We start from the raw sequence: 24,245 nt of genomic DNA, 5'->3' as shown, positions 1-24,245 counted from the left end.
TTATGAAAGTCTGTGAGGCTGGGCTGTACCAACCCTTTCAAGACTCTCTTACTATATGCCTGTTTCATGTGCCAGTTTCAGCTGCTGCTCTCATGTTGTCCTGCAGTGTTTTCCATTTACCTATCTGTTGACCCTTTGGGGGTCCTTTCAGATGGAGACTTGTTATTTCCCTCTGCTTTCTTTTCTGTAGACATCTCCACTCCCATGCAGGTTTTGTGGCTGTTGGTGGTTTGACCTTATTCATTTGTATTTTGTAATTATTTTTGCTGATATTGCCCATGATTTTCTAGTTTCTTTATCTAGTTATCTTAGGATTTTTACAAGCTCTGTTATGTAAATTAATTAGGAAATTAAACTATAGAAAAACAAAGAGACTATGAAAGACACACACAGGCAGGGCTGGTGAGAACCCATTTTTGTATTTTACGTGTCACTCTTGTTCTTTTTAACCCTGCAAGAGCATTTTCAACCTTTTTATCCATATTAGTTTTCTATTGTTGTATAACAAGTTACCAAAAACTTAGTGGCTTAACACAGCCCTCATTTATTTTCTCTCGGTTTCTGTAGGTCAGGAATCAGGGCACTGCTTAGGTGGGCCCTCTGTTCAGATTTTCACTAAGTTACTGTCAAGGTGCTGCTGTGTTCTCATCTGGAGGCTTAACTGGAAAGAATCTGCTACCCAGTTCATTCAGGTTGTTGGCAGAATTTATTTCCTGTTGGCATCTGTATGACCAAGGGATCCAGCTTTTTACTGCCTGTGGGGTGAAGGCTGCCTGCAGTTCCCTGCCATGTGGCCCTCTCCATAGGCAGTTCACAGCGTGACAGTGTGCTTCTTCATGATCAACGGGAGGTTGTCTGTCACTTCAGTCTGCTAGGACAGAGTCTTATATAACAATGCAATCGTGGGATTGCAGCCTGTCACCTTTGCCATGTTTCATTGGTTAGAAGCAAGCCACAGGTTCTGCCCACAGTAAAGGGGAGGGTATTATACAAGAAGCACCAGGGGGCAGAGATCATGGGGACCATCTGCCTACTACGTTATCGTTATCGGTATCAGTGATCTGGAAGTTAATGAAACTTGTCCCTGAGCTATAGAAGACACTTTCTCTGTAGAAGACCATTCAGATTTGAAGATGTTACAAAAGCAAAGTAATGCACTGAAAAATGGTGGTTGCCTTCAGTTTAGCTTTATTGAAACAACTATGTTAAAATTTGGTAAACTGCCTCTTCCCACACTTCTCTGCCCAAGATCAAAACTAAACAAAAAATGCAGACATTATTAAGGCCCTAAGTATATAAATTCTTTTCCTGTGAGGTAAGTAGAGGTTCTGTTTGTGCCTGTTGTGACACATATGCATACGTGTGTGTGTGTGTGTGTGTGTGTATTTGATCCTTTTCACACAAATAGAAACATTTTATATATGTAATTTTGAGCCTTGGACATTACTCTTAGGTATAGAAGAGTCCCTTCTTTCTAGGTTCTAACTCTTTTACTTCCATTCTGAAGGCAGTTTCTCTGGAGTCTGAGCTTTGGGAGCATGGTCATAAGATGAACACATTTTGGAACTCGGTATCAGAAGAGCTTGAGTGAGTCCTTGGTGTCCCTTACTCAGTAGCTGACTGGCCTTAGGCAAGTCATTTAAGCCTCTCTGAATCAGATGAGTTTCTGTAACTGAAATGAGGATAATGAACCTCAGGTAAGGTAATTTATAGTTTAACTGTATCAACAATGACCTTGTAGAAAGAGCTTGGGCTTTAGAGTTAGATAGTTAGACAGTAATGAGTTGGAATTTTGGTTCTGTAACTGTGTGACTTTTGACAAATTACTTCTAATATTTTAGTTTTCTCTGTTGAAAAATGGGATAATCTTTACATTGCAGTGTTGTAAGGATCAGAGTTCTGTAGTTCTATGTATAAATAAAGTACCAAATACAGTGCTTGGCACTGTACTAAGTGCTCAGTAGATTAATGATAGTGGTATTTCTTTGTCTACCACTATTTCCAAACTTAGTATTTAGGTCCCTGGAGAAATGGGATTTTTTTCCCCCCATCTTGGTAAAAGTTCTATCTTCTTTGTCCTAGGTCAAACTATTCTACGTCAGCTGTGTGAATCACTGACTGTTTTGAAGATCCCTTAGTGTTTGTCTGTAGGAGCCATTAATCAGTTCTCAGTACTGTGTTTGAGTCTACATCACAGTTGGCTTGTTTGAGTCCCTTTTCTTTCATTGATCTCTCTCAGGGTTGTTTATTGGGATCAGGGACACATCATTTTAGATTTTTTTGAGGGGTATCTCCTAGCTATCCCTGTATACCTGCAATTTTACTAAACAGTTCTCTTTTATTTTTTTCATGATGGTGTGCCTTGATGGGTCATTTAACATTCAGTGTCCTGGCCTTTCAGTGGACCATTTTATTTTTTATTTTATTTTTTTGACTGAGCCACGTGGCTTGCAACATCTTAGTCCCCAACCAGGGATCGAACCCGGGCCCCTGGCAGTGAGAACTCCAAGTCCTACTGACTGGACCGCTAGGGAATTCCTGCTACACAGTTCTTTTATTACTTCTTTACCCAGACCAAATCACCCCAAATGTCACCTACTCCTTTCCTTTATCAGAGGCCTCATAGGGTTTGTGTTACAGTAATAGAAACTGACAGTGACTGCATACTGTATATGTGCTGTATGTATTACTTAAATATATGAGGTTGATATAGTTATCTCCTTATGGTGGAGGAAACAAGCACAAAGAGTTTAAGTGACTTGCCCATGGCCACATACTTGCAAGGTGCTTATTGAATCCTGGCTCAGATCTCTCTGAGACCAAATCTCATGGTCTTTCTTAGGACATTGGACTTCTACGGGGATACCAAGAGACACTTGGGAGATCTTCATATTTGTGTCTCTTTGGAGTTAGTTTGTTATTGTCATCTCTCTTGTTGAGATGTTTACCCAGAGATTCCTTCATAACGTACGTAGTAAAGTAACTTACTTTAAATGGTCGACTCTGTATAATTTGGAGTATCTCTGATAGAATAGTGTTCTGGAGAGAAGGCCCCGATAAGTGACAAATACTCTTTTTTTCCTTCTTCCTCTTCAATCCCTTGGGAGAAGGGCTTTGAAATTACCATTAAGATCGTTTATGTGGGAGTGCCTTGGCCTCTTTGATTGTAAGATTACATTAAAAATATTCCATTTATGAAACAGTCTTTTGGGACTGCAAAACATCCCTGGACTGCATTTTCTTTCATACTGAATTCTGTGCCCTAGAGATAGGCACTACCTATTCTTCTTCTAGTTTAAAAACAGTCATATTTTATTACTTTTTATTTGAGAAATTAAAATAATCTAATAGTATTAGCTTATTCTTACAAGAAGGAATTTCTAATGTTTTGTCATTTTTGTTTCTAATCTTATTTAAAAAGAAATAAAACACCATGGCTTCTAAAAATACAAGTATTTACATGTTTTTTAAAGAATAATTTAAAAAATACAAGTAAGTTGATGAACAATAACAAAAAAATCACCCGTAATCTCAGGACTCATATAAATAACTACTGTTATATTGTTTACTATTTTAACAGGCTTCAGCCCATGTAACCTGTAAGCCACAGCCATCTTGGACGGTTTTAATCATCAATAACGAAGTATATCATTAAGCAACAGTGGGGTATTTTGAAAGAGTTGGAAGACTTGTCATGAGTGTGAACACTTCAAATAATGCCCCTGGTGATATTCAAAGGTAAGCCTCCAGTCTCTTTTTCTAGTTGAGGAATACTTTTAGTTGCAGGGAGCATCAAGAAATAAGTGGTTGGAGAGGCTGATTGTACGAATTCTCACGGGATGGTAAGGGAAGTGGATGTTTTGTGGAACTGGAGGAGCAGGAATGATGCCTCGTAGAAACCAGAACTGGGTCTGTAGACTTTTTGTGGCTCTTTATGCTCCTTTGTTAACTCAAGTTACAAAAGTCAGTGTCTGTACTTTCTCTGGTCCCTAGAGACTTGCTTTTTCTTTCCCACTTCTCTAAATCTTTTCTTCTACTTATTCGTTATTACTTGGCTTGTCATAATCTGTGTTGCTCTGTTTCCTCTTATTTCCTCATCACCCCAACTCTGATTCATCACTCTACTTAAGCATTCTGTTAGTTTTAGCTCCTGTTGCTAACTGCTCCTTTTCTTGCAGTTTACATTCTAAGAATTGCTGTTGCTCATCTTTTTTGTACCAATCATATCTGTCTTTGGGTGAGGTGCCTGCCTTTGGTTTATTCATATCTCATGTGAATAATGTAAAAACTCTGAGTCTGTAATATGAAATGGAGCCATTTTGGAGAGTGCAACTCAAAAAGTGTGGCTTACAAAGAAATAAGTATAGGAATTGAAAGCAAGTATTTAGAAACTTTTATAATCATGTAACAGAGTAATTTTCTATTTGTTGAATCTAATAATAAAACAGTTGAATTTCATCTGTTTTTACATTTTCTTTTTTAGTTATCCCTTTTAAATATATTTTACAGAAGCAATGGGGCTGGGGTGAGGATAGTCCTTGCTCACATTTAGTTGAGAAGAAATGATGTTGAGCTCCTTTTCAGCAAGCAAGTGTGGGTGGGACAGTACCATGACTAACATATACTTTGCTTTATAAATAGACTTGCTATATAAACACTTCCCACCTGTCTTTAGGAGCTACCTTAAATCCTTTCTGGAGCAAGATAGAGAATAAATAAGTAAAATATTAATATTTTTCTTTACTAAAATTTTATCTCAAAAAGAATTTTTTCTTTTATCAGATGTTTCAAGGGTTAAGAGTGAGGTCTTATCAGCTGGTTCTCCACCACTATGGTGAAGGTGATGGTTGAGAAACTAAATAGAATATCTTCAAGATTCCTTCTTGCTCTGATATCCTATTTTATATATGTTCATATATATATATATACACATAAATATGTATATTTTAATGCAGATAATGCATGTGTGTTTAGAATAATTTAAAAAATACAAATGAATAAAACAATGAAACTGCTTATAATCCTACTGCTTAGAGTTAACTACTGACAGTATTTTGGTATTTACTTGCCCAGACCTTTTCTTTTGAACATATAAATATATATTTAAAAAATTAGAATAATACTTTACATTATTTAGCATCTTGCTTTTTCAGTTTTTGAGGGAACATCTTATCAAATTAATGTATATCTGTCATAATTTTTAATGGTTAAATTACTTTTCAGGATTCTAGAATCTGGATCAATGAAGTTATTTAAACTTTGCTATTTACCACTAATCTACTTTCTGTTTCTATAGATTGGCCTTTTTGAACAATTCATATGAATGGGATCACACAATATGTGGTCATTTGTGCCTGGCTTCTTTCAGTAGGCATGTTCTTCAGATTTATTATGTTGTAACATGTCAGTACTTTGTTTCTTCTTATTGTTGAATATTATTCCATTTTATGGATATATACATTTTGGTTAACCATTCACTAGTTGATGGACATTTGGATTGTTTCCACATTTTGTCTATTATGAATAATGCTGCTATGAACATTTGTGTACAAGTCTTTGTGTAGACATATGCTTTTATTTCTCTTGGGTAGATTCTATGGAGCACTGTTACTCCATCATATAGTAAATTTATGTTAAAATTTTTAAGAAACTGCCAAATTTTATTCTAAAATGGCTGAACCATTTTACACTTCCACCAGCATTGTATAAGGGTTTTAGTTTCTCCACATTCTCACCAACACTTGTTATTTTTTGGCTTTTTGGTTATAGGGTTTCTAGTGAGAGTTAAGTGATATGTTATTGTGATTTTTAAAATAATTAATTAATTAATTAATTTTTGGCTGCACTGGGTCTTTGTTGTAGTGCGCAGGCTTCCTCTAGTTGCTGCTAGTGGGGGCTACTCCTCGTTGCGGTGCTCAGGCTTCTCATTGCAGTGGCTTCTCTTGTTGCAGATCACTGGCTCTAGGCACTCAGGCTTCAGTAGTTGTGGCTCAGGGGCTCTAGAGCGCAGGCTCAGTAGTTGTGGCGCACGGGCTTATTTGCTCTGCAGCATGTGGGATATTCCTGGACCAGGGATCGAACCCATGTCCCCTGCATTGGCAGGTGGATTCTTAACCACTGTGCCACCAGGGAAGTCCCTGCCTTAGTGATTTTATTTTGTATTTTCCTAATGAGCAATGATGTTAAACATCTTTGCATGTGCTTTTTTTGCTTTTTTTTTTTTGCCATTTGTATATCTTAATTGGTGAAAATTCTATTCAGATCTTTTGCCCAATTTTAAATTGAGTTATTCATCTTTTTGTTATTCAGCTTTAAGAGTTCTTTATATATTCTAGGTACAAGTCTTTTATCAGATACATAATTTACAAATATTTTCTCCCATTTGTTGGCTTGACGTCATTTTCTTAAAAATGTCTTTTGAAGCGTAACAGTTATTAACTTTTATGAAGTTCAATTCTTTTTCTTTATGGATTGTGCTTTTGGTTTCATATCTAAGAAATCTTTGCCCAACTTAAGGTCATGAAGATTTTTCTCCTATGATTTCTTCTAGAATTTTTATAATTTTAGTTCTTACATTTAGGTCTAGGGTCCATTTTAAGTTACTTTTTAGTGTATTGTGTGAGGTAAGGATATAAATTTATCTTTTTGCCTGTGAATATCAGTTGTTTTAACACCATTTGTTGATAAGACTAGCTTTTCCCCATTGAATTATCTTGACACCTTTGTTGAAAATTGATTATGTATAAATAAAGTCTATATTTCTATAGTCTCAATTCTGGTACATTGATCTACATGTTTATTCTTAATTCAGTTCTACACTGTTTTGATTATTGTAGCTTTATGGTAAGTTTTGAATTTAGAAGGTGCAAGTCCTCCCATTTGTTTTTCTAAAAGATTATTTTTTTTTTTCTGAGTCCTTTGCTTTTCTATATAAATTTTGGGGTCAGCTTGCCAATTTCTACAAAAAAAGCCTGCTGGGATTTTGGTAGGGAATATGTCGAATCTGTAGATCAATTTGGGGAAAGTGGCCACCTTAAAATACTAGTCTTCAAATACATGAATGTGACCGGAATGTCTTTTCATTTATTTAGGTCTTCAATTTAGTTCAATGGTAATTTGTACTTTTCAGTATGGAAGTCTTGTTTATCTTTTGTTAAATTTAATGCTAAATCTATTTTATTTATTTAATGCTATTATAAGTGGAATTATTTTTAAAATTTCAGTTTTGGATCATTTATTGCTAGTGTTTAGAAATGTGATTGGTTTTTGTATATTGATCTTATATTCTGTGACCTTGCTGAAATTGTTTTTCACTTCTAGTCTTTCTCCTACTTAATGAATTTCTTAGAATAATTTCACGGGATCATGTTCTTTGCAATTAAAGACAGTTTTACTTCTTTAAAGTAAATGTAATCTTTAAAGTAAAAGTAATGTACCTTTTATTTTTTTATTTTTTTAAGAATTTTTATTGAGATACAACTGACATACAACAAACTGCATATATTTAAGGTGTACAATTTGATATATTTTTTTCTTATTAGTAATGTATATATGGGAATCCCAGTCTCCCAATTATTCCCCCCCCCAACCCCCACTTCCCCCACTTGGTGTCCATATGTTTGTTCTCTACATCTGTATCTCTATTTCTGCCTTGCAAACCAGTTGATTAACATTTTTCTATATTCTGCATTTATGTGTTAATATATGACATTTGTTTTTCTCTTTCTGACTCACTTTACTCTGTATGACAGTCTCTAGGTCCATCCATGTCTCTACAAATGTCCCAATTTGTAGAGACAGTTTTACTTCTTTAGAGACAGTTTTACTTCTTTAAAGTAAATGCAATCTTTAAAGTAAAAGTAATGTACCTTTTATTTCTTTTCCTTTTTTTTTTCCTCCTGATCACACTGTCTAGAACCTCCAACAGTCTTGAATAGAAGTATTAATAGCAGACATCTTTGTTTTGTTCCCAGTTTTAGGGGAAGCTTTCAGTGTTTCACCATTAAGTTTGATGCTACTCTTTGATTTTTCATAGAGGCCCATTTTCAGATTGATGAAATTTCCTTGTAGTCCTAGTTTGTTGAGAGGTTTTTTTTGTTGTTATTTTAATCATGAATGGGTGTTGGATTTTGTCCAACGTTTTTTCTGTGTCTATTGAGACGATCATGTAGTTTTCATCCTTTGTTTTAATAAAATGGTATATTACATCACTTGAGTTTTAGACATTATACCAATTTTCTATTTGGGGATAAATCCCAGTTAGTCATGTTGTAATTTAATTCGTTTAAGATGTTGCTGGATTTGGTTTGCTAATGTTTTGTTGAGGATTTTTTGTATCTTTGTTCATAAAAGATATTGGTCTATACTGTTCCTTTCTTGAGATGTCTGCCTTATTTTATTATTAGGTAATGTTGGACTCAGAATGATTTGAAGAAATGTTTCCATTTCCTCTAATGTGATGATTGGTATTATTTCTTCCGTAAAGTTTGGTAGAGTTTGCTAGTGAAGCAATCTGGACTTGGGCTTTCTTTATGGTTAGATTTTTAAAATTATGAATTCAATGTTGTTATCTGTTATAGATTCTATTCAGATTTTCTCTTTCTTTTTGAGTTAGCTTTAGTAATTACTGTCTTTTAGGAATTTGTCCATTTGATTTAAATTGTCTAATTTATTAGCATAAAGTTGTTCATGGTTTTCGTTATAACCCTTCTACGTTGGTAGTGCCATTCTTTTTTTATTCTTTGTTTTCCTACTTTGAGTTTCTTTTCTTTTTTCTTTGTCTAGCTAACCAAAAGTTTATCAAGTTTATTCATCTATTTAAAGAATCACATTTTGGTTTTACTGATTCTCTATTGTTTTATTTTAGTCTTATTTAAAAAAATTAAAATTACATATGCTCATTATTTAAAGACTATTCTAAAAGGCTTACTTACTGCTATTAGGAAAAATAGCAGTACTTATTACCTGGAGACAAATAACTTTCTTTATCCCTAGAAAGAATCATTTTCAACTTCCTGAGATGGTTTTTTAAAATCCATATCTCTTCAAAAAAGCTTTTTATATTGTTATTTGATTTTTCAGGTATAGCCATTATCTACTGACTTTCCACTACAGAAGTTCATAATTTAGTTTTCATTCATGCTTGCCTCTCTTGTATTCTCTTTTCATTTAGTGACATATAATCTTGGTTAGATTAGTTAATTGATGTTTACATTATTATATAATTATGAAAACTTCACAGTTGAGCCATGTAGTAGTATTTAGCGACAATTTTTTCCCTCTTATACATTCTGTTTTTCTTGGATTTAATTAATAATTGTCTCACTTATTGCTTACTTGGCTTAATTTCCATGAACTTATGAATTCAACTTCATACTCCCATCAAGTTTTATAAGTCTCTCAATATGTTCACATAGTTAATGTATTCTGTTATTTTCTGTTTTCATCTTCTTAAAGAAATCACTCCTGGAGGCATTGGCCAGTTCAGTTGGAAGAGATTGCCCTTTAAGTGATTTGCTGCACAATTTTCACTGCACTTCCTTTCATCACTATCTTAGACATCCCTTTCCTGTTTTCTTGTCTTGAATTCCCTACTTCTGGGATCCCCTGTCCTTCTTCCTCAGTGTGTGTCTTTATTTTGGTGAAACAAGTCTTCCAATAGCTTCTTATAAATGTTTTGATGTCTTGTAGGTCTGAAATAGTCTTTCTCATACTCTTGTCTTTGAATGGTACTTGTTGAGCATAAAATTCTAAGTTGGAAATTATTTTCTCTTGGAATTTTAAATTCCCTTGGAATTTTTTCAGGCATCTGGGAGATTTTTATTTTACATTTATTTATTTAGTTTTTCATTTCTTAGTTTGTGTTTTTGATTTCCAAGAACTCTTTTTTGTTCGATGAACATTTCATTTTTAATTACATCCAGTTTTTGTCTTATGGATTTTTTATCCTCTCCTATTTTTCTGAGGATTTTAATGTTAGGGTTTTTTTTTCTTTTTTTTAAAGTTATCTTTTCCCTGCATGATCTTTGACTTCTTCCCTGCCCCTGTGGTCTCTGTCTTTCTTATTAGATGCTACTTAACTTCTGGTGATCCTTGGCTCTCTGTTTATATTTAAAAATAGAGGACTAAAGAGATGATTGGAAGCACGGTGTGTGAGGCATTCTCTGTAGGGTGATCTGGTTAAACTGTTTTGCTGGAGAACCCCTAACATCAGCATCTTTAGGTCTTTTTCATCTTGCTGGTTAGCTTCTCCAGGGAAGATCCTTCTAGTCTCTGCTTTGGCTGCCATTGTTCTGGCAGACAATAAGTATTAGAAGACCAGGGATATAATTTATTATATAACTTTTTGCTTGAGTCTCTTGTTTTTGGTATGGAATACTTACCCCATTTGTATCTGATGTCTCCAAACCAGAGAGGGTTTGCTTAATCCTCTCCAGGGAATAAACCCCTAGTGTTCTGCCAGAGTGTGGAAGAAATCAATACCCAACTGTGTGGTGTATAGGGTAGAGGATCTGAAGATCTCATTATTTCTTTGGCTGACTTTCAACCAATTCTGTTTTATGCTCTGCTTTTACCCCCTTTTTTAAAGGTATTGCCAGTGAACTGAGGTTTTGGGGACTCTGGTGTAAATCAGGTTGCTTTCCCTACTGTTGGCTTTGAATTCAGCTCTCTTACATAAATCAGTTACCACTTGTGCACTTGTGTTCTAACTTCCAATATTTTATTGCTATTGTCTCATCTCTTGTGCTCATTCTCCTTGTGAGTTTATATCTCTAAATTCTCTTCTCTGTTTTTTAGTTAAATTTTTAATTTTAATTTTGGGGAGAGAGTAGAACTTTAGTCTGCCATTTAAAAGCAGAATGAACCTGTATTCTCTTATGCTTTTTCTTTTTGTAATATGTGTTATATTCGCAATAAAAGGTAGAAAGGAAAGAACTCAGTCTTTTCCAAAACTTGCCAGCTTGTGATAGGATCAAATAACATTTAATTGCCTATCTTGAACAATATGGTGGTCTCCCAGTGGACAGTGGTTTGTTTCTAGTCATATGCTGCTTTGCATTTTTATTTAGCTTTTGCAATCGGTATATTTTACTGGCATGTAAATTTGTTTAGGGTAAGGACCATAACATGTTCCCTGTTTTGTTTTGTTTTTTGAAAAATAAATTATCAGATATACCAGAAATGCTGGAAATTTACTTAATAAGAATTATATTTTATTTTCATTTCATTTTATAGGGTAAAGAATGCCTCATCTGATATAAAACAAATGGTTAAAAATGAAACAGACTTGGATATTACTGCTGATCTCAGAAAGAAACTCCATCGGGCTAAGAAAGAAAAATTAGAAATAACAACTAAGCACAATGCAGAGGTAGAATTTATTTTCTTCTCAAATAATGTTAAAAGTGCAGTTCGATTATTTTAGATTCATTTCATATTAGAAGTTACTTGTCTTAACATTTAACACTGTAACATTCTTGTGCTTAAAAAGGAAATTAATGAAACAGATGGTTTTTTAAATACAGTGGAATTGTATAGGAGTGTTAAAGTAGAAATTTAATGAACTATTATGTTCATTGGTAAGTTGCCTTAATTTCATTTTAATTAATGAGTTATATTTGATCAAAAGTGTTAATTGATGAATGCGTTTGGTGACTAAGGGATTTGTAAATTAGACATATTGGAAATCTTAATGTAGGTTTCTCATGGCCTCAGTCATAGAACAGTCTCTTAAACAATTAGATTTGAGTATGGAATTTTTAATCATACTGTAATTCATGAATTATCTTAGTTTCTTTTTTAATTGTATTATTATATCTTTTATTTTATTAGTGTGTGTATATATAAAAATATATATTTCTTATGTATATTCCAAGGACAGTAGTTATTTTTTTACTCTCGGATAATTCATGAATTATATGTTTCTGTCTCTTCTGTCTGTTGTCTTTTTTCTCTGTTTTCTTCTTTTTCTCTATTTAAATCTTACTCATTCTTAAAACTCAGCTTAGGCAGCCTGATGTAGTGGAAAGAATATCGAGTTACAGAGACCTGGACTCATTCTTGGCCCTTTCATTTACAAGATATGTGACCTTGGGCAAGTTATTTATCTTGTACGTCATTGGTTTCTCATTGTGAAATGCTGGTTCCAAAGGGTTGTTGAGATAATTAAATGAAATACAGTTTGTGAAGTGCCCGTGCACTGTAATAGTAGTTGTAATTTATTGACAGTTAAGCATAAACAATGTATTTTCCTTCCCTTTTTGCTAAATTCTGATGCTGTTCTATCAGGAAACCTTTTAAAGCCTTGCTGGGTGAAAGTGATTACTTCTTTCTTTGCTCTTCTATAACATGTTGCTGTTGTAGATATTTTAGAGCTAAAACATTTATTTCATAATTATCTACTCCTCTTTAGTCCTTAAGCTTCCTGAGAGCTGAAAGCAGTGACCATGCTTTTGTCTCTGTAGCTCTGGAGTTGCTTATTGGCACATAGTAGGCCCTCAGTAGCTGTGTGTTGAATAAATGTTTGGAAAAATGATTTTTTTCAGGTTATCTAAGGAACAGTGGTTTATGATTAAAATAACAAGCGATCAACCTGTAACTGTTTTGTTTATGTTTTTAATGGCAATTGAGGTAATTTTTTTATTTTTTATTTATTTTTATTTTTTATTTTTTTGGGGGTACACCAGGTTCAATCATCTGTTTCTATACACATATCCCCGTATTCCCTCCCTTCCTTGACTCCCCCCCTCGAGTCCCCCCCACCCTCCCTGCCCCAGTCCTCTAAGGCATCTTCCATCCTCGAGTTGGACTCCCTTTGTTATACAACAACTTCCCACTGACTATTTTACAGTTGGTAGTATATATATGTCTGTGCTACTCTCTCGCTTCGTCTCAGTTTCCCCTTCACCCCCCGCCCCCTCCCATACAATTGAGGTAATTTTAAAGTGATAGTTGAAGTAGTAATTGCTTTTATTTATATTGTAATATTACATACTGAATATAATCTAGTATTTGTTGAAAGGGTGCTAATTGTTCATAATCTCCAAAGCTTATTTTTTAAAACCAAATATACATTTTACTTGAGAATATTAGTATCATGATAATCATTCATCCATTAAATATATTCTTTCACATATATTTATAGTTATCACATTTCTCAGTAGAATATATGTTTTTTCTCTTTTATTTAATCAAAGTGCTTTGAATTATGTGTTCACATTAAAGAGATGGGAAGTTATCTCACAGAAGAAAGAGAATTTTCTCAAAATAGGTAGTTATATAGTTGGCTCAACTCCAGGTTTATGTTGCTGTTCATTCTTATTGTTTCAATCATTTGTTTAGGTGATTTTATTCATATTATGAAGTAATTTTTTATTTTTTATTTTTTTTATTTTTTTTGGGGGTACACCAGGTTCAATCAACTGTTTTTATACACATATCCCCGTATTCCCTCCCTTCCTTGACGCCCCCCCCTCGAGTCCCCCCCACCCTCCCTGCCCCAGTCCTCTAAGGCATCTTCCATCCTCGAGTTGGACTCCCTTTGTTATACAACAACTTCCCACTGACTATTTTACAGTTGGTAGTATATATATGTCTGTGCTACTCTCTCACTTCTTCTCAGTTTCCCCTTCACCCCCTGCCCCCTCCCATACCTCGAGTTCTCCAGTCCATTCTCTGTATCTGCTTCCTTGTTCTTGTCACTGAGTTCATCAGTACCATGAAGTAATTTTTTTTAGCCATATAATTTCTAAATATGTCATTATATAGCAAGGCAGAGAAGAATGAAACTATCTAAAAACTAAGGCCAGGTATTGGCCTTATCAGGTATTCCTAATGCTAACACACTGGGTAATTGGCACAAAATATCTTTAAAATCTAAGTGTCCCATCAATAGATGAATGGATAAAGAAAATGTTTTATATATATAGGTGTGTGTGTGTATATATATATATTTAATGGATTATCATTCAGCCATAGAAAGGAATGACATCTTGCCATTTTGACAACATAGATGGACCTTAGGGGCATTACGATGAGTGAAACAAGTCAGACGGAGAAAGACAAATACTGTATGATATCATTTATAGGTGGAATTTAAAAATTAAAAAAAACCCAGGCTCATAGATACAGAGAACAAATTGGTGGTTGTCAGAGGCAGGGGGGTGGGGGGAGGTAGGTGAAATAGGTGAAGGGAGTCAAAAGGTCCAGACTTCCCAGTTACAAAATAAATAAATCCTGGAATATAATATACAGCATGAGAACGACTGAGCTTGTGCTCTAGAGCCCGTGCACTACAACTACTGAAGGCCGTGCATCACAGCTTCTGAGCCCACGTGCTGCAACTACTGAAGCCCATGCGCTCTAGGGCTTGCCTGCCACAATTATTGAAGCCTGTGTGCCTAGAGCCCATGCTTTGCAACAAGAGAAGCCACCGCAGTGAGAGGCCTGTGCACTGTAACGAAGAGGAGCCCCCGCTCTCCACAACCAGAGGAAGCCCGTGTGCAGCAACCAAGACCCAATGCAGCATTCCCCACCCCCCCCCCCCCCCCCAAATCTCTTAGAGACATGAGGGTGGGAGAGGATAAAGAAAAGCAATGTAACTTTCTTTAGCCAAAAGGTACTGGGTGCTTAGGACCAAGTAGTAGGCTTTTTAGGATTCAAGACCTAAAGATGTTTGAACCCACCAGATTTCTTAAGAGTAGGGGTCTTAAGCTGGGGTCCTTAACAACTGAGAAATAAAGGAATCCATGTAGTTGGATGGGGAGAAATTATGTTTTTATTTTTATTAACCTGTAGCTCATATTAAGTATTTCCTTTGGTTGTGAAGGTCTTGGCCCAGCCAGTCCACCTTTTGGCCATAGGAGGATTAGCAGTACTTTTGAATTTATCACCAATAAAAATCGTAGATACATACCATAATTTAGTTATTGCAGATATTTTGAAATATTGTTTATACTTATTACTTTGAAATGATTATTAGACTTGTAAGTAAAATCTGTTATTTAATGTGTTATTAGAGAAGTAACATAGATTATAGCATCACACATTGGTTGTTATATATTTGTTTCTTTACTTTGATTTTTTTGTTATCTTGTGTATTTTATGTTATGCATGTAATTACTTTATTTTGAGAAGACTTTGCCAGATTGCCAAAGAGGGTCATGGTATAAAAATGGTGAGAAACCTTTTTGTAGAGTCTGGGACATGCTGTAGAAGGGCATCAAGGAAGATATGGAGGATGATACAGAGAGGAGGTTCTAAGACAGCTGGTTGAGCATAAAGACCCAAAAGAATGCAGGCTTGTTTTGAAAAGGAGGGAGATACCATTTTGTTGCTGTTGCATGTTGTAGTGCATGTGTTGAACCTTAAATGAGAAAACAACTTCAGGGACAGAGGATATGTTTTTCTCAGCTATGTGGGTAGCTCTGGAAATCAAATAAGGCCCAATCAGACTACGAGAGGGACTTTAATAGATGGAATTGGTTGTACAGGTGATGAAAGACCTAGGAATCCAAACAGTGAATGATCAGGCCACCTGGAGATTAGTTACATCAGGAAGCCACCATCACCTCTAGATCAGAGGACCACTGGGAGAAGATGATGTTACCAGAGTCCAGAAGTTGGAGTGGTCTAGTGGAAGGGAGAATCATGGTAGGGGTTGTTCAGTCAGGTTGGGATGTTGGAGGGGAGGACAGGGAGCTGAAACCTGAAAAGAGATGCAGCTGTGGCCAGAGACACTGCCAGAAGTAGAGCCATTTGACAGTGGGGCATGGGAATTACAATTCTATGATATAATAGAGTAGAGCAAAAGAAGTGGGTTGAGAAATGGATCAAATGGGCAAATGATTGACAGTCCACACTTTTTGCTCTTCAGCATTCATTATCACCCTTCTGCTCATGTGTAACTCCCATGTAATAATATCTTGTTCCTGCATAATATTGCAGGTTGCAACTCAAATATCCTTTATACAAAGATGTATCTGTCTCACATATGATACATATCTTCACTATCCGATTCTTATAATTGCATGTCTTATGAATTGAATTGAGACCAGTACTACCAGCATTCTCCATATAATGTCAGAGATGAAGAGCAAGGAGAAAAATCACTGATGTATACGTGTAACAAATGTCAGAGCTGTTGCAGTGCTTGTTCTTAGAACTGGTTCTAGGCTCATAAGCTGATATTTTTCACTTCAGTTCTGTCATAACCGATTCCTTGTTCCCCTTAGCCTCTGCCAGCATTTTCCTTGGTGGAGTGACCACATTTCATTCTTGATAAGTTCGATTCCTTAATGGTGCTGCCTCTATTGGACCTCTGTAGACATGGATATACTGAGAGTCATACTGTTGAATTCCCAGGTTTCCATGGTCTGCCCTGCCTCACTATCTCCTTGGTAATCAGGGTCAGTCACCCCAGCCAATACGGTAACTCCTTTCTTTGCCTTTTGTTTCATTGGCACGAGGAGCCCAAAAGTAGCCTAGAGATAGTCTCAGCTTCTGATATAATGGATTAAAAAATTTTTTTTTATTGTGGTAAAAAAATATATAAAGTAACATTTGCAATTTTAAACATTTTAAGTGTACAATTCAGTTATATTTATATTCACGGCACTGTGCAACCATCACCAGTATCTATTTTCAAAAATTTTTATCATTTCAAACAGAAACTGTATACCTGTTAAGCAGTAACTCCCCCGTCCTCTTTCCTCCTTCCCTGCTCCCACCCCTGATAACCTCTAATCTACTTTATATTTCTATGCATTTGCATACTCTAGATAGATACCTTATATAAGTGGCACCATAGAACCTATGTCCTTTTGTGTTTGTTTTGTTTCATTTGGCATAATGTTTTTAAAGTTAATCTGTGTTGCAGTGTGTATCAAAGTGGATCATTTTTATGTCACCTGGTGAAAGTATTCACCCTTTGTAAATTAAGATCTCTTGTAAAATATCGAAGTTCAAAGTTGCATGATTGGGCTTGGGGGGAACCCAGTGAGTGGGTTGGTAGATGGTAAGGTTATTAGAGGCTAGGTTAATAGAGAGAAGCCACGCCCACTTCCATCCTTTATTTTCTGAATCTGTATATGGGAGAGATAGTAAATACTAGTCTCCAGTTCAGAGCTTCTACCTTGCCCATTGGGAAAGGCTTGGGGGCAGTTTACAGTATGTACTTTTTGGGGGTGGTGCTGCCTCAAGGAGTCAGGGAGTCTGGGAACTGATGGAAGGGTATGACTTCATATTTTAGAAACTCAAGTAAGGATTGTGCTCACTAGACTTGGAGTTTTTCTGTTTTTTTGTTGATTTGTTTTTGTTTTTTTGTTGTTGTTTAGATCAAATAATGCTTTAGAAATGCTTCTCCAATATGGTAGCCGTTAGCCATGTGTGTCTTTTGAGCACTTGAAATATGACTAGTCTGAATTAAGATGTGCTACAAATACATACTGGATTTCAAAAACTTGGTACAAAAAGGTGTAAAATATCTAAAAAAGTAAGATAGCTCACTAATAATTTTTCATATTGATTATACGTTTAAATAATGATAATCTTGGATATGTTGGGTTAAATAAAATATTAAAATTAATTTCCCATATTTATTTTTACTTTTCAAAATATTGCTACTAGAAAATTTAAAATTACACAAAATTTAAAATTGCTTGCATTATATGTCTATCACATAGCACTGCTTTAGAAGGCTGACCATCCTTTAATTCCTGGGTACACCACCACAAATACCTGGAGGTCAAATGCCATGATTACTGTTGTGCTCCTGCCATCCATTATAGTAACTGTGCTCACCTTGTTTCTACTGGTTAATTGCTACCATGTGGCCTTTGCTGCTCTGGAATTTCACCATTTTGGTTGAGATTGGGAAGTCCATCTCAATTATGACATATCCCACTATTATCTTCACCATCTACTACTATCTCTAGTATATAGAGGTTAGCTACTAGAGCTTTCTAAGGGTGCTTGTGCTGGCCAGTGTATTTTAGAGCATTTTAATTGGGAAAATAATGTCCTTTGGGACATCCTGAAGAGGATGCTGTTGGGGAAAGGAGAGGTTTTGGTGTGCTTATAACAAAACCACTCCCATCTTACTTCATTTCATTTCATTTTTTTACATTTATTTATTTATTTGGCTGCATTGGGTCTTAGTTGTGGCACACAGGATCTTCACTGCAGTGTGTGGGGTCTTTAATTGTGGCACTCGGGAATCTTTTCCTTGAGGCATGCGGGATCTTTTTGTCACGGCATGTGGAATCTTTAGTTGTGGCATGTGGGATCTAGTTCCCTGGCCAGGGACCGAACCCGGACCCCCTGCATTGGGAGCGTAGAGTCTTAGTCACTGAATCACTAGGGAAGTCTCCACTCCCATCTTCTTAAGTCTCCATATTATGTCAGGAAAATACTGGCATTTTGACCTTATTAAGTGATGTAGGCTGATGTTAAATTCAATTTACAGTCACTCATCCAAGCAAGCTGGTAGAACTAGCCTTTTAAATCCAAATCAAGCCTATATATGTTCTGCAGGTTCCTGCTATTACAAGATTAGCAAGATCTTGCAATTCTTTTGCTTACAGAAGCTACTTTCTCCTGGAAAAGACTGCATTTCTCCTTCTGTGGTTTACTGAGATCTGGGTCTATCTATGGCGACAAAGAGGTGGAGGTGGGTCTTGCAAATCCTGTTGCAAGACAGCTATTTCAAGTGTGGTCTTTACTGTCTTTTAAGGAAGGGAAGGCTAATTACCTTAGTTAGGGAGAAGAGGCTGCTTTTGTTGGTAAAAGGGGGTATTTAAAGGAGATATGGGAGTTTACAGTTTTTAGAATTGTCTAATTCTGAAAGTCCTCATCCTGTCTCCTTCCTTTCAACTTAATGCTCAGCTGATATGTACCATCTTAACATTAGAAACTTGGTGAGGCTCTTTATTCAACTTGTATTTTAAATCTGCATTCCCCGTTTTTAGATTTTCTGTGAGGTCTTTAGCCTTGCCTGCTATGGTGCTATGAGAAATAAGAGATTCTTTAAAGTCAACATAGAAACTCTGGCTTTTCGACTATCTTGAGCTGAGGTTCTAGAGCCCTGAGATTACGGTTTCTTTTTTGTAAATTCTCTAGCATAGTTAGATTTAGCCTCCCCATGCTGTGGGTCTTGTAGTAAACAAAACTGCCATGTTGGTCAAGTGCAGTTGCTACTTAATTTCCCAAAGGTTTGAACTCAACTGGCACTTTATTTTAAACAATTGCACATGATAATTTAAATAACTGTGATCCCACTGGAGGCCATGGATTGCTGCAAAAGTATCTCGTTTCTTATCTGCAAAAAGGTCTTCATTGTATTTAGGCTCATATAGGTTTACCACAAAATATCAGAAACCCATCTTGAGGCTATTTCTGATACCAAGAGTAATACTACTCGGTGTCCAAATGGAATTGATTACACAAGTACCAGAAGAGATAAAAAGCCAAATAGGGGATGTTAAAGCAACCCAGAGGATAGCAGCATTAGGAGGTTGTTTCCATTCCTAAGGTTGAAAAAAGCTAGGGCCATGGAAGGGAGGGCCTATCCAGAAGGATTTTCAGGGCACAGGGAAGACAGATGCTGCTCAGGGTAGATGTAGAGAGGGACAAACACCCTGGCTTCTCCTTTCTTGTCCTCAAGAATACCACAAGTGCCTCTCATTGACCCAAACTCCTGAGAAGCCAGTGGGCAAGGAAGTCTGGCACATGTAGTTCCTAATATACAGAGTAGAGCTGGAGAAGGATGGGGTGGGGTGTCTGAGGGCAAACAGGTAAATAACTGGCACAACTGGTAATATCCAAATGTTAACAACTTTATTCCTGGGCAGGGAGGGATGGCGTGATTCTGAAATAAATGGAGTTACCTTGAATGTGTAATTAAGGTTTTATGTTTTTTTCCCATTAACTTATTAAAGGGTATATATAAATTCTTATTTTGTGAGTATAAGTATGCTGAAGACATTTACTTTTCTAACATTTTTAAAAATGGAAATTATTTTATTTTTTATATGTTAAAAAGAGTATAACTCCTGCTGCACTCTACGTATTAACCGCTACTTATGGTAATTTCTGATGTTGCCCTTTAGAAATCCTTTTTGTCTTTTCTTATTTGGTGATTGGACCATCTATTTCTAGCCTGATATAGTAGCTTGATACTTTCTCATATGATACCTTCCTAGCATTCTCTCTCATCCATCATCTCTTTCTCTTCCTCCAGCAATAAGTAATTTTGCTTTTCTTTGAACTATCATAATAACATTTTTACCTCTTTTGTAAAACTAATCCCTTATGCCTTTCTATAGCATTTCATTACTTGCGATCAGGGGCTCTGTAATGTTTGCTTTTATATCTTTTACTGTACTTGACATATAGCAAGTATTTGATATCACTTAATGAATCATTAATTGGATCATAGAATTTCAGAGTGGGAAGGGACTTTATAAATCATCTGGTTCTAGCTCTTTGGCCTGTCTCCTGTCATACTACTTCATGGAAGGATATTAGATAAATTAGATCTAGTTATTAAATATCTAGTTATCTAAATAGTATATAAGTTAGGTATTTGTTCATTAAAATGCCTGTAAAATTGGTACTATTATTACTTTATGCTCTATGAGTAATGTCATAATCAAGAGAAATAATATAGACAATATTTACCAAACTTTGATACCATTTGCTTCTTTTTTAAGGTATTTTATTTTATTTTATTTTAATTTTTATTTATTTATTTGGCTGCACCATGCAGCATGTGGGATCTTAGTTCCCTGACCAGGGATCAAACCTGTGACCCCTGCATTGGAAGCACAGAGTCTTAACCACTAGACTGCCAGGGAAGTCCACCATTTGCTTCTTGATTTCAGTTTGGGATTAGGAGGAGAGGAAAGAATTGGAAGAGGGAAGTGCTTACTGTAAATCATGCATTTTTTTCACTTCTTAGGAATGACTATTTCTGATTAAAACCTGTGATTTCTCTTTACTTTTAATTAGAAGTTCATATAAGAATTTTTTTGTTTTAATTTTTTCTCTAGTGGATTCTCTAAAATAAGAAAATTAATGACTGTTATTTGGTGAGTAAGGCTAGTGCTTCTTTTCCAGTCTTTTGGAAAGTATGAATGTGTAAATTCTTGTCTTATAAATAAATATTATAGACAGATATCTCTAAGAAATTTAAGTGTTTGGGTGCATTATCTCATAATCTTGGAGGTACATTTTAATATTGGTTCATGATATCAGAAATCTGTTTTTAGCTGGCAAGCTATGAGAGCCAGATTGCCAAGCTACGATGTGAGGTTGAAAAAGGAGAGGCATTGCGACAAAGTCTGGAATATGACCTGGCTGTTGCTAGAAAGGAAGCTGGACTCGGAAGACGGGCTGCTGAAGAAAGATTAGCTGAGGCGCGTGGGATCCAAGAAAAACTCTGTGGTAAAGTTATTTCTGTTTCTTTCCATGTGTAGGGTTGTAACATCATTGTATATCATTGCTCCCTGTTGTGTATGCATTCCATATAGGATCAGAGGTAAGGTTTTGATTTCTTTGACTGGCCTTTGATGGACAGACTTTGCTGCATGTGTATGTCTTCTGGCACTTGTGTGAACATTCATTTACTTTACATTAATTTTTTTGGTACGTTTATAGAAAAAGGGGTTCAAAATTCTTTTAATCATTTTTTAGAGCACTGGTTCCATGAATGATCAGCAGAATCACATAGAGATTTTAAAAAAATTCATGGGCCTCCTATAACATGTAATCTGAATCAGAATCTCTAGCTTGAGAGAATCTGTATGTTCAGGAATCGCTGCAGGTGGTTTGTTAATTAGCTAGGTTTAGGAACCACAGTGTATACTATATATAAAGAAATGTGCCTAGATAAGTGTATGACTTACAACCAGCACCAGCACCCAGGTTATGAAATGGAAAGTTATGAGAAGTCCTCCACATAGATAACTGCTATCTGATTTTTAATAGCAAGAATTAATTTTGCCTCTTCTTTGTACTTTATATGAAAGGAATCATATAGTATGTACTCTTTTGTATCTGGCTTCTTTCCTTTAACATTGTGTTTGTGAGTTCCTCCCTGTTGTTCTATGAACTTCATATTGATGCTTAGTATTATGTAGTGTGAACATACCACACTTGTATTCATCCATTTCTATTGATAGTGGGTAGTGTCTGGTTTTTGGTTATTAAGAATAATGTTTTCCTGAACATTCTTGTACTTATCAGGTTTCAATGAAGAGAACACTGAACATGAATTCTGAAGATTTAGATTTAGGTCCTGATTCTGCCACTTACTGATACTTGAACCTGGGTTGTTTTAAGGACAAAATGAGAAAATGAAAGTGCTTTGTTAATTGCACGGGGCTAAACAAATGTCAAGTTATAACATTATAAAGATTACAATCTCTAGTATTGACCTGGCCGTTGGTCAAAGATACTTTTTTTAAAAAATAAATTTATTTATTTATTTTATTTATTGGCTGAGTTGGGTCTTCATTGCTGTGCGTGGGGTTTCTCTAGTTGCGGCAAGTGGGGGCTACTCTTCTTTGCATTGTGTGGGCTTCTCAGTGCAATGGCTTCTCTTGTTGTGGAGCATAGGCTTTAGGTGCATGGGCTTCAGTAGTTGTGACACATGGGCTCAATAGTTGTGGCTTGCGGGCTGTAGAACACAGGCTCAGTAGTTGTGGCACATGGGCATAGTTGCTCCGTGGCATGTGGGATCTTCCTGGACCAGGGATCGAACCTGTGTCTCCTGCACTGGCAAGCAGATTCTTAACCACTGTGCCACCAGGGAAGTCCCCAAAGATACTTTTGATTACCTTTGGCATTTAATTACTACACTACTATTTGGAACCTACGATTATAAGACTTGAAAGGTACTAGATGTACAAGTTTAACAACTTTTATTTAATTATGAGGAAACTGAAGTCCAGGGAAGATGGGAAGTTACTTGCCTAAAGTCAAATGTTTTCAACAGACACTTTACAGAGGAAAATAGAAGAGCAGCCATTAATCACATGAAAAATGCTTACCCTTGCTTGTCATCAGGGAAATGCACATTAAAACCACAGCGACTGGCTAATCATCTCAGCGGAGGCCGGGAAGGGAGATGGGATTATGAGCAGCAAAGACACTGCCAGTTTGAACTAAAGATATCTCAGGACAGAATGAAGGAAGCTTGTCAGGACAAGACCGCAGAGCTACTCAGTTGCGAACGTGCACTGTTCTTCAAGGAAAGGGAAGAATGATACACAGGCGATGCAGAGAGCATCTGGGCTGCCACTCTGACCACAGGCCCAGGGGGTTCACAGCTGGAGAAAAATCTTACCTCAGGATGAATCGTACCTCGAGTCTCACCCGAAAGTGATTTAGATGATATTTAGATGACACTTTGGACTTTAGAGTTGATGCTGGAATAAGAAAGAAGGTCTCCAGCTGATAGATAAACTGGGGGCAAATGGATAATTAACAGACTGGGACCCCAATTACTGGGAGGGCTGACATCAGCTATGACTGTTTTGAAATAATGTGAAGGAAAAAGAATGCAAGACCTTCACCATCAGGACTTCCCTGGTGGCACCGTGGTTAGGAATCTGCCTGCCAGTGCAGGGGACACAGGTTTGAGCCCTGGTCCAGGAAGATTCCACATGCCACGGAGCAAATAAGCAACTAAGCCCATGCGCCACAACTACTGAGCCTGTGTGCCACAACTACTGAGCCCATGTGCCGCAACTACTGAAGCCTGTGTGCCCGTGTGCCTCTGTGCTCCACAACAAGAGAATCCACTGCAATGAGAAGCCTGTGCACCACAATGAAGAGTAGCCCCCACTTGCCACAACTAGAGAAAGCCTTGTGCAGCAACGAAGACCCAACACAGCAAAAAAATAAATAATAAATAATAAATAAGTTGGTACAGCCACTATGGAAAACAATTTGGAGGTGCCTTAAAAAACTACAAATAGAACTACCATATGATTCAGTAATCCCACTCCTGGGCATATACCCAGAGAAAACCATAATCCCAAAAGAAACATGTACCATCATGTTTATTGCAGCACTATTTACAATAGCCAGGACATGGAAGCAACCTAAATGCCCATCAACAAATGAATGGATAAAGAAGATGTGGCATATATATACAATGGAATATTACTCAGCTATAAAAAGGGATGAGATGGAGCTATATGTAATGAGGTGGATAGCCCTAGAGTCTGTCATACAGAGTGAAG

The 24,245-nt window shown here is 36.3% G+C and overlaps 1 protein-coding gene across 1 annotated transcript in view; it reads left to right on the top strand.

The window, feature by feature from the left end:
- Window positions 1-24,245, top strand: part of CCDC171 (coiled-coil domain containing 171) — a 317,707-nt gene that overhangs the window by 4,515 nt on the left and 288,947 nt on the right. The window contains exons 2-4 of the mRNA XM_057724205.1: window positions 3,581-3,738; window positions 11,236-11,371; window positions 21,267-21,441. Coding sequence (XP_057580188.1) covers window positions 3,695-3,738; window positions 11,236-11,371; window positions 21,267-21,441 — 355 coding nt within the window. The 5' untranslated portion in view covers window positions 3,581-3,694. The remainder of the gene's footprint in view (window positions 1-3,580; window positions 3,739-11,235; window positions 11,372-21,266; window positions 21,442-24,245) is intronic.

The sequence above is a fragment of the Hippopotamus amphibius genome, chromosome 2 (genome assembly GCF_030028045.1).
Source record: "Hippopotamus amphibius kiboko isolate mHipAmp2 chromosome 2, mHipAmp2.hap2, whole genome shotgun sequence".
Taxonomy (NCBI): Eukaryota; Metazoa; Chordata; class Mammalia; order Artiodactyla; family Hippopotamidae; genus Hippopotamus; species Hippopotamus amphibius.
Note: the sequence above shows the minus strand (reverse complement) of the source record. Positions and strands in the feature narration are given on the sequence as shown.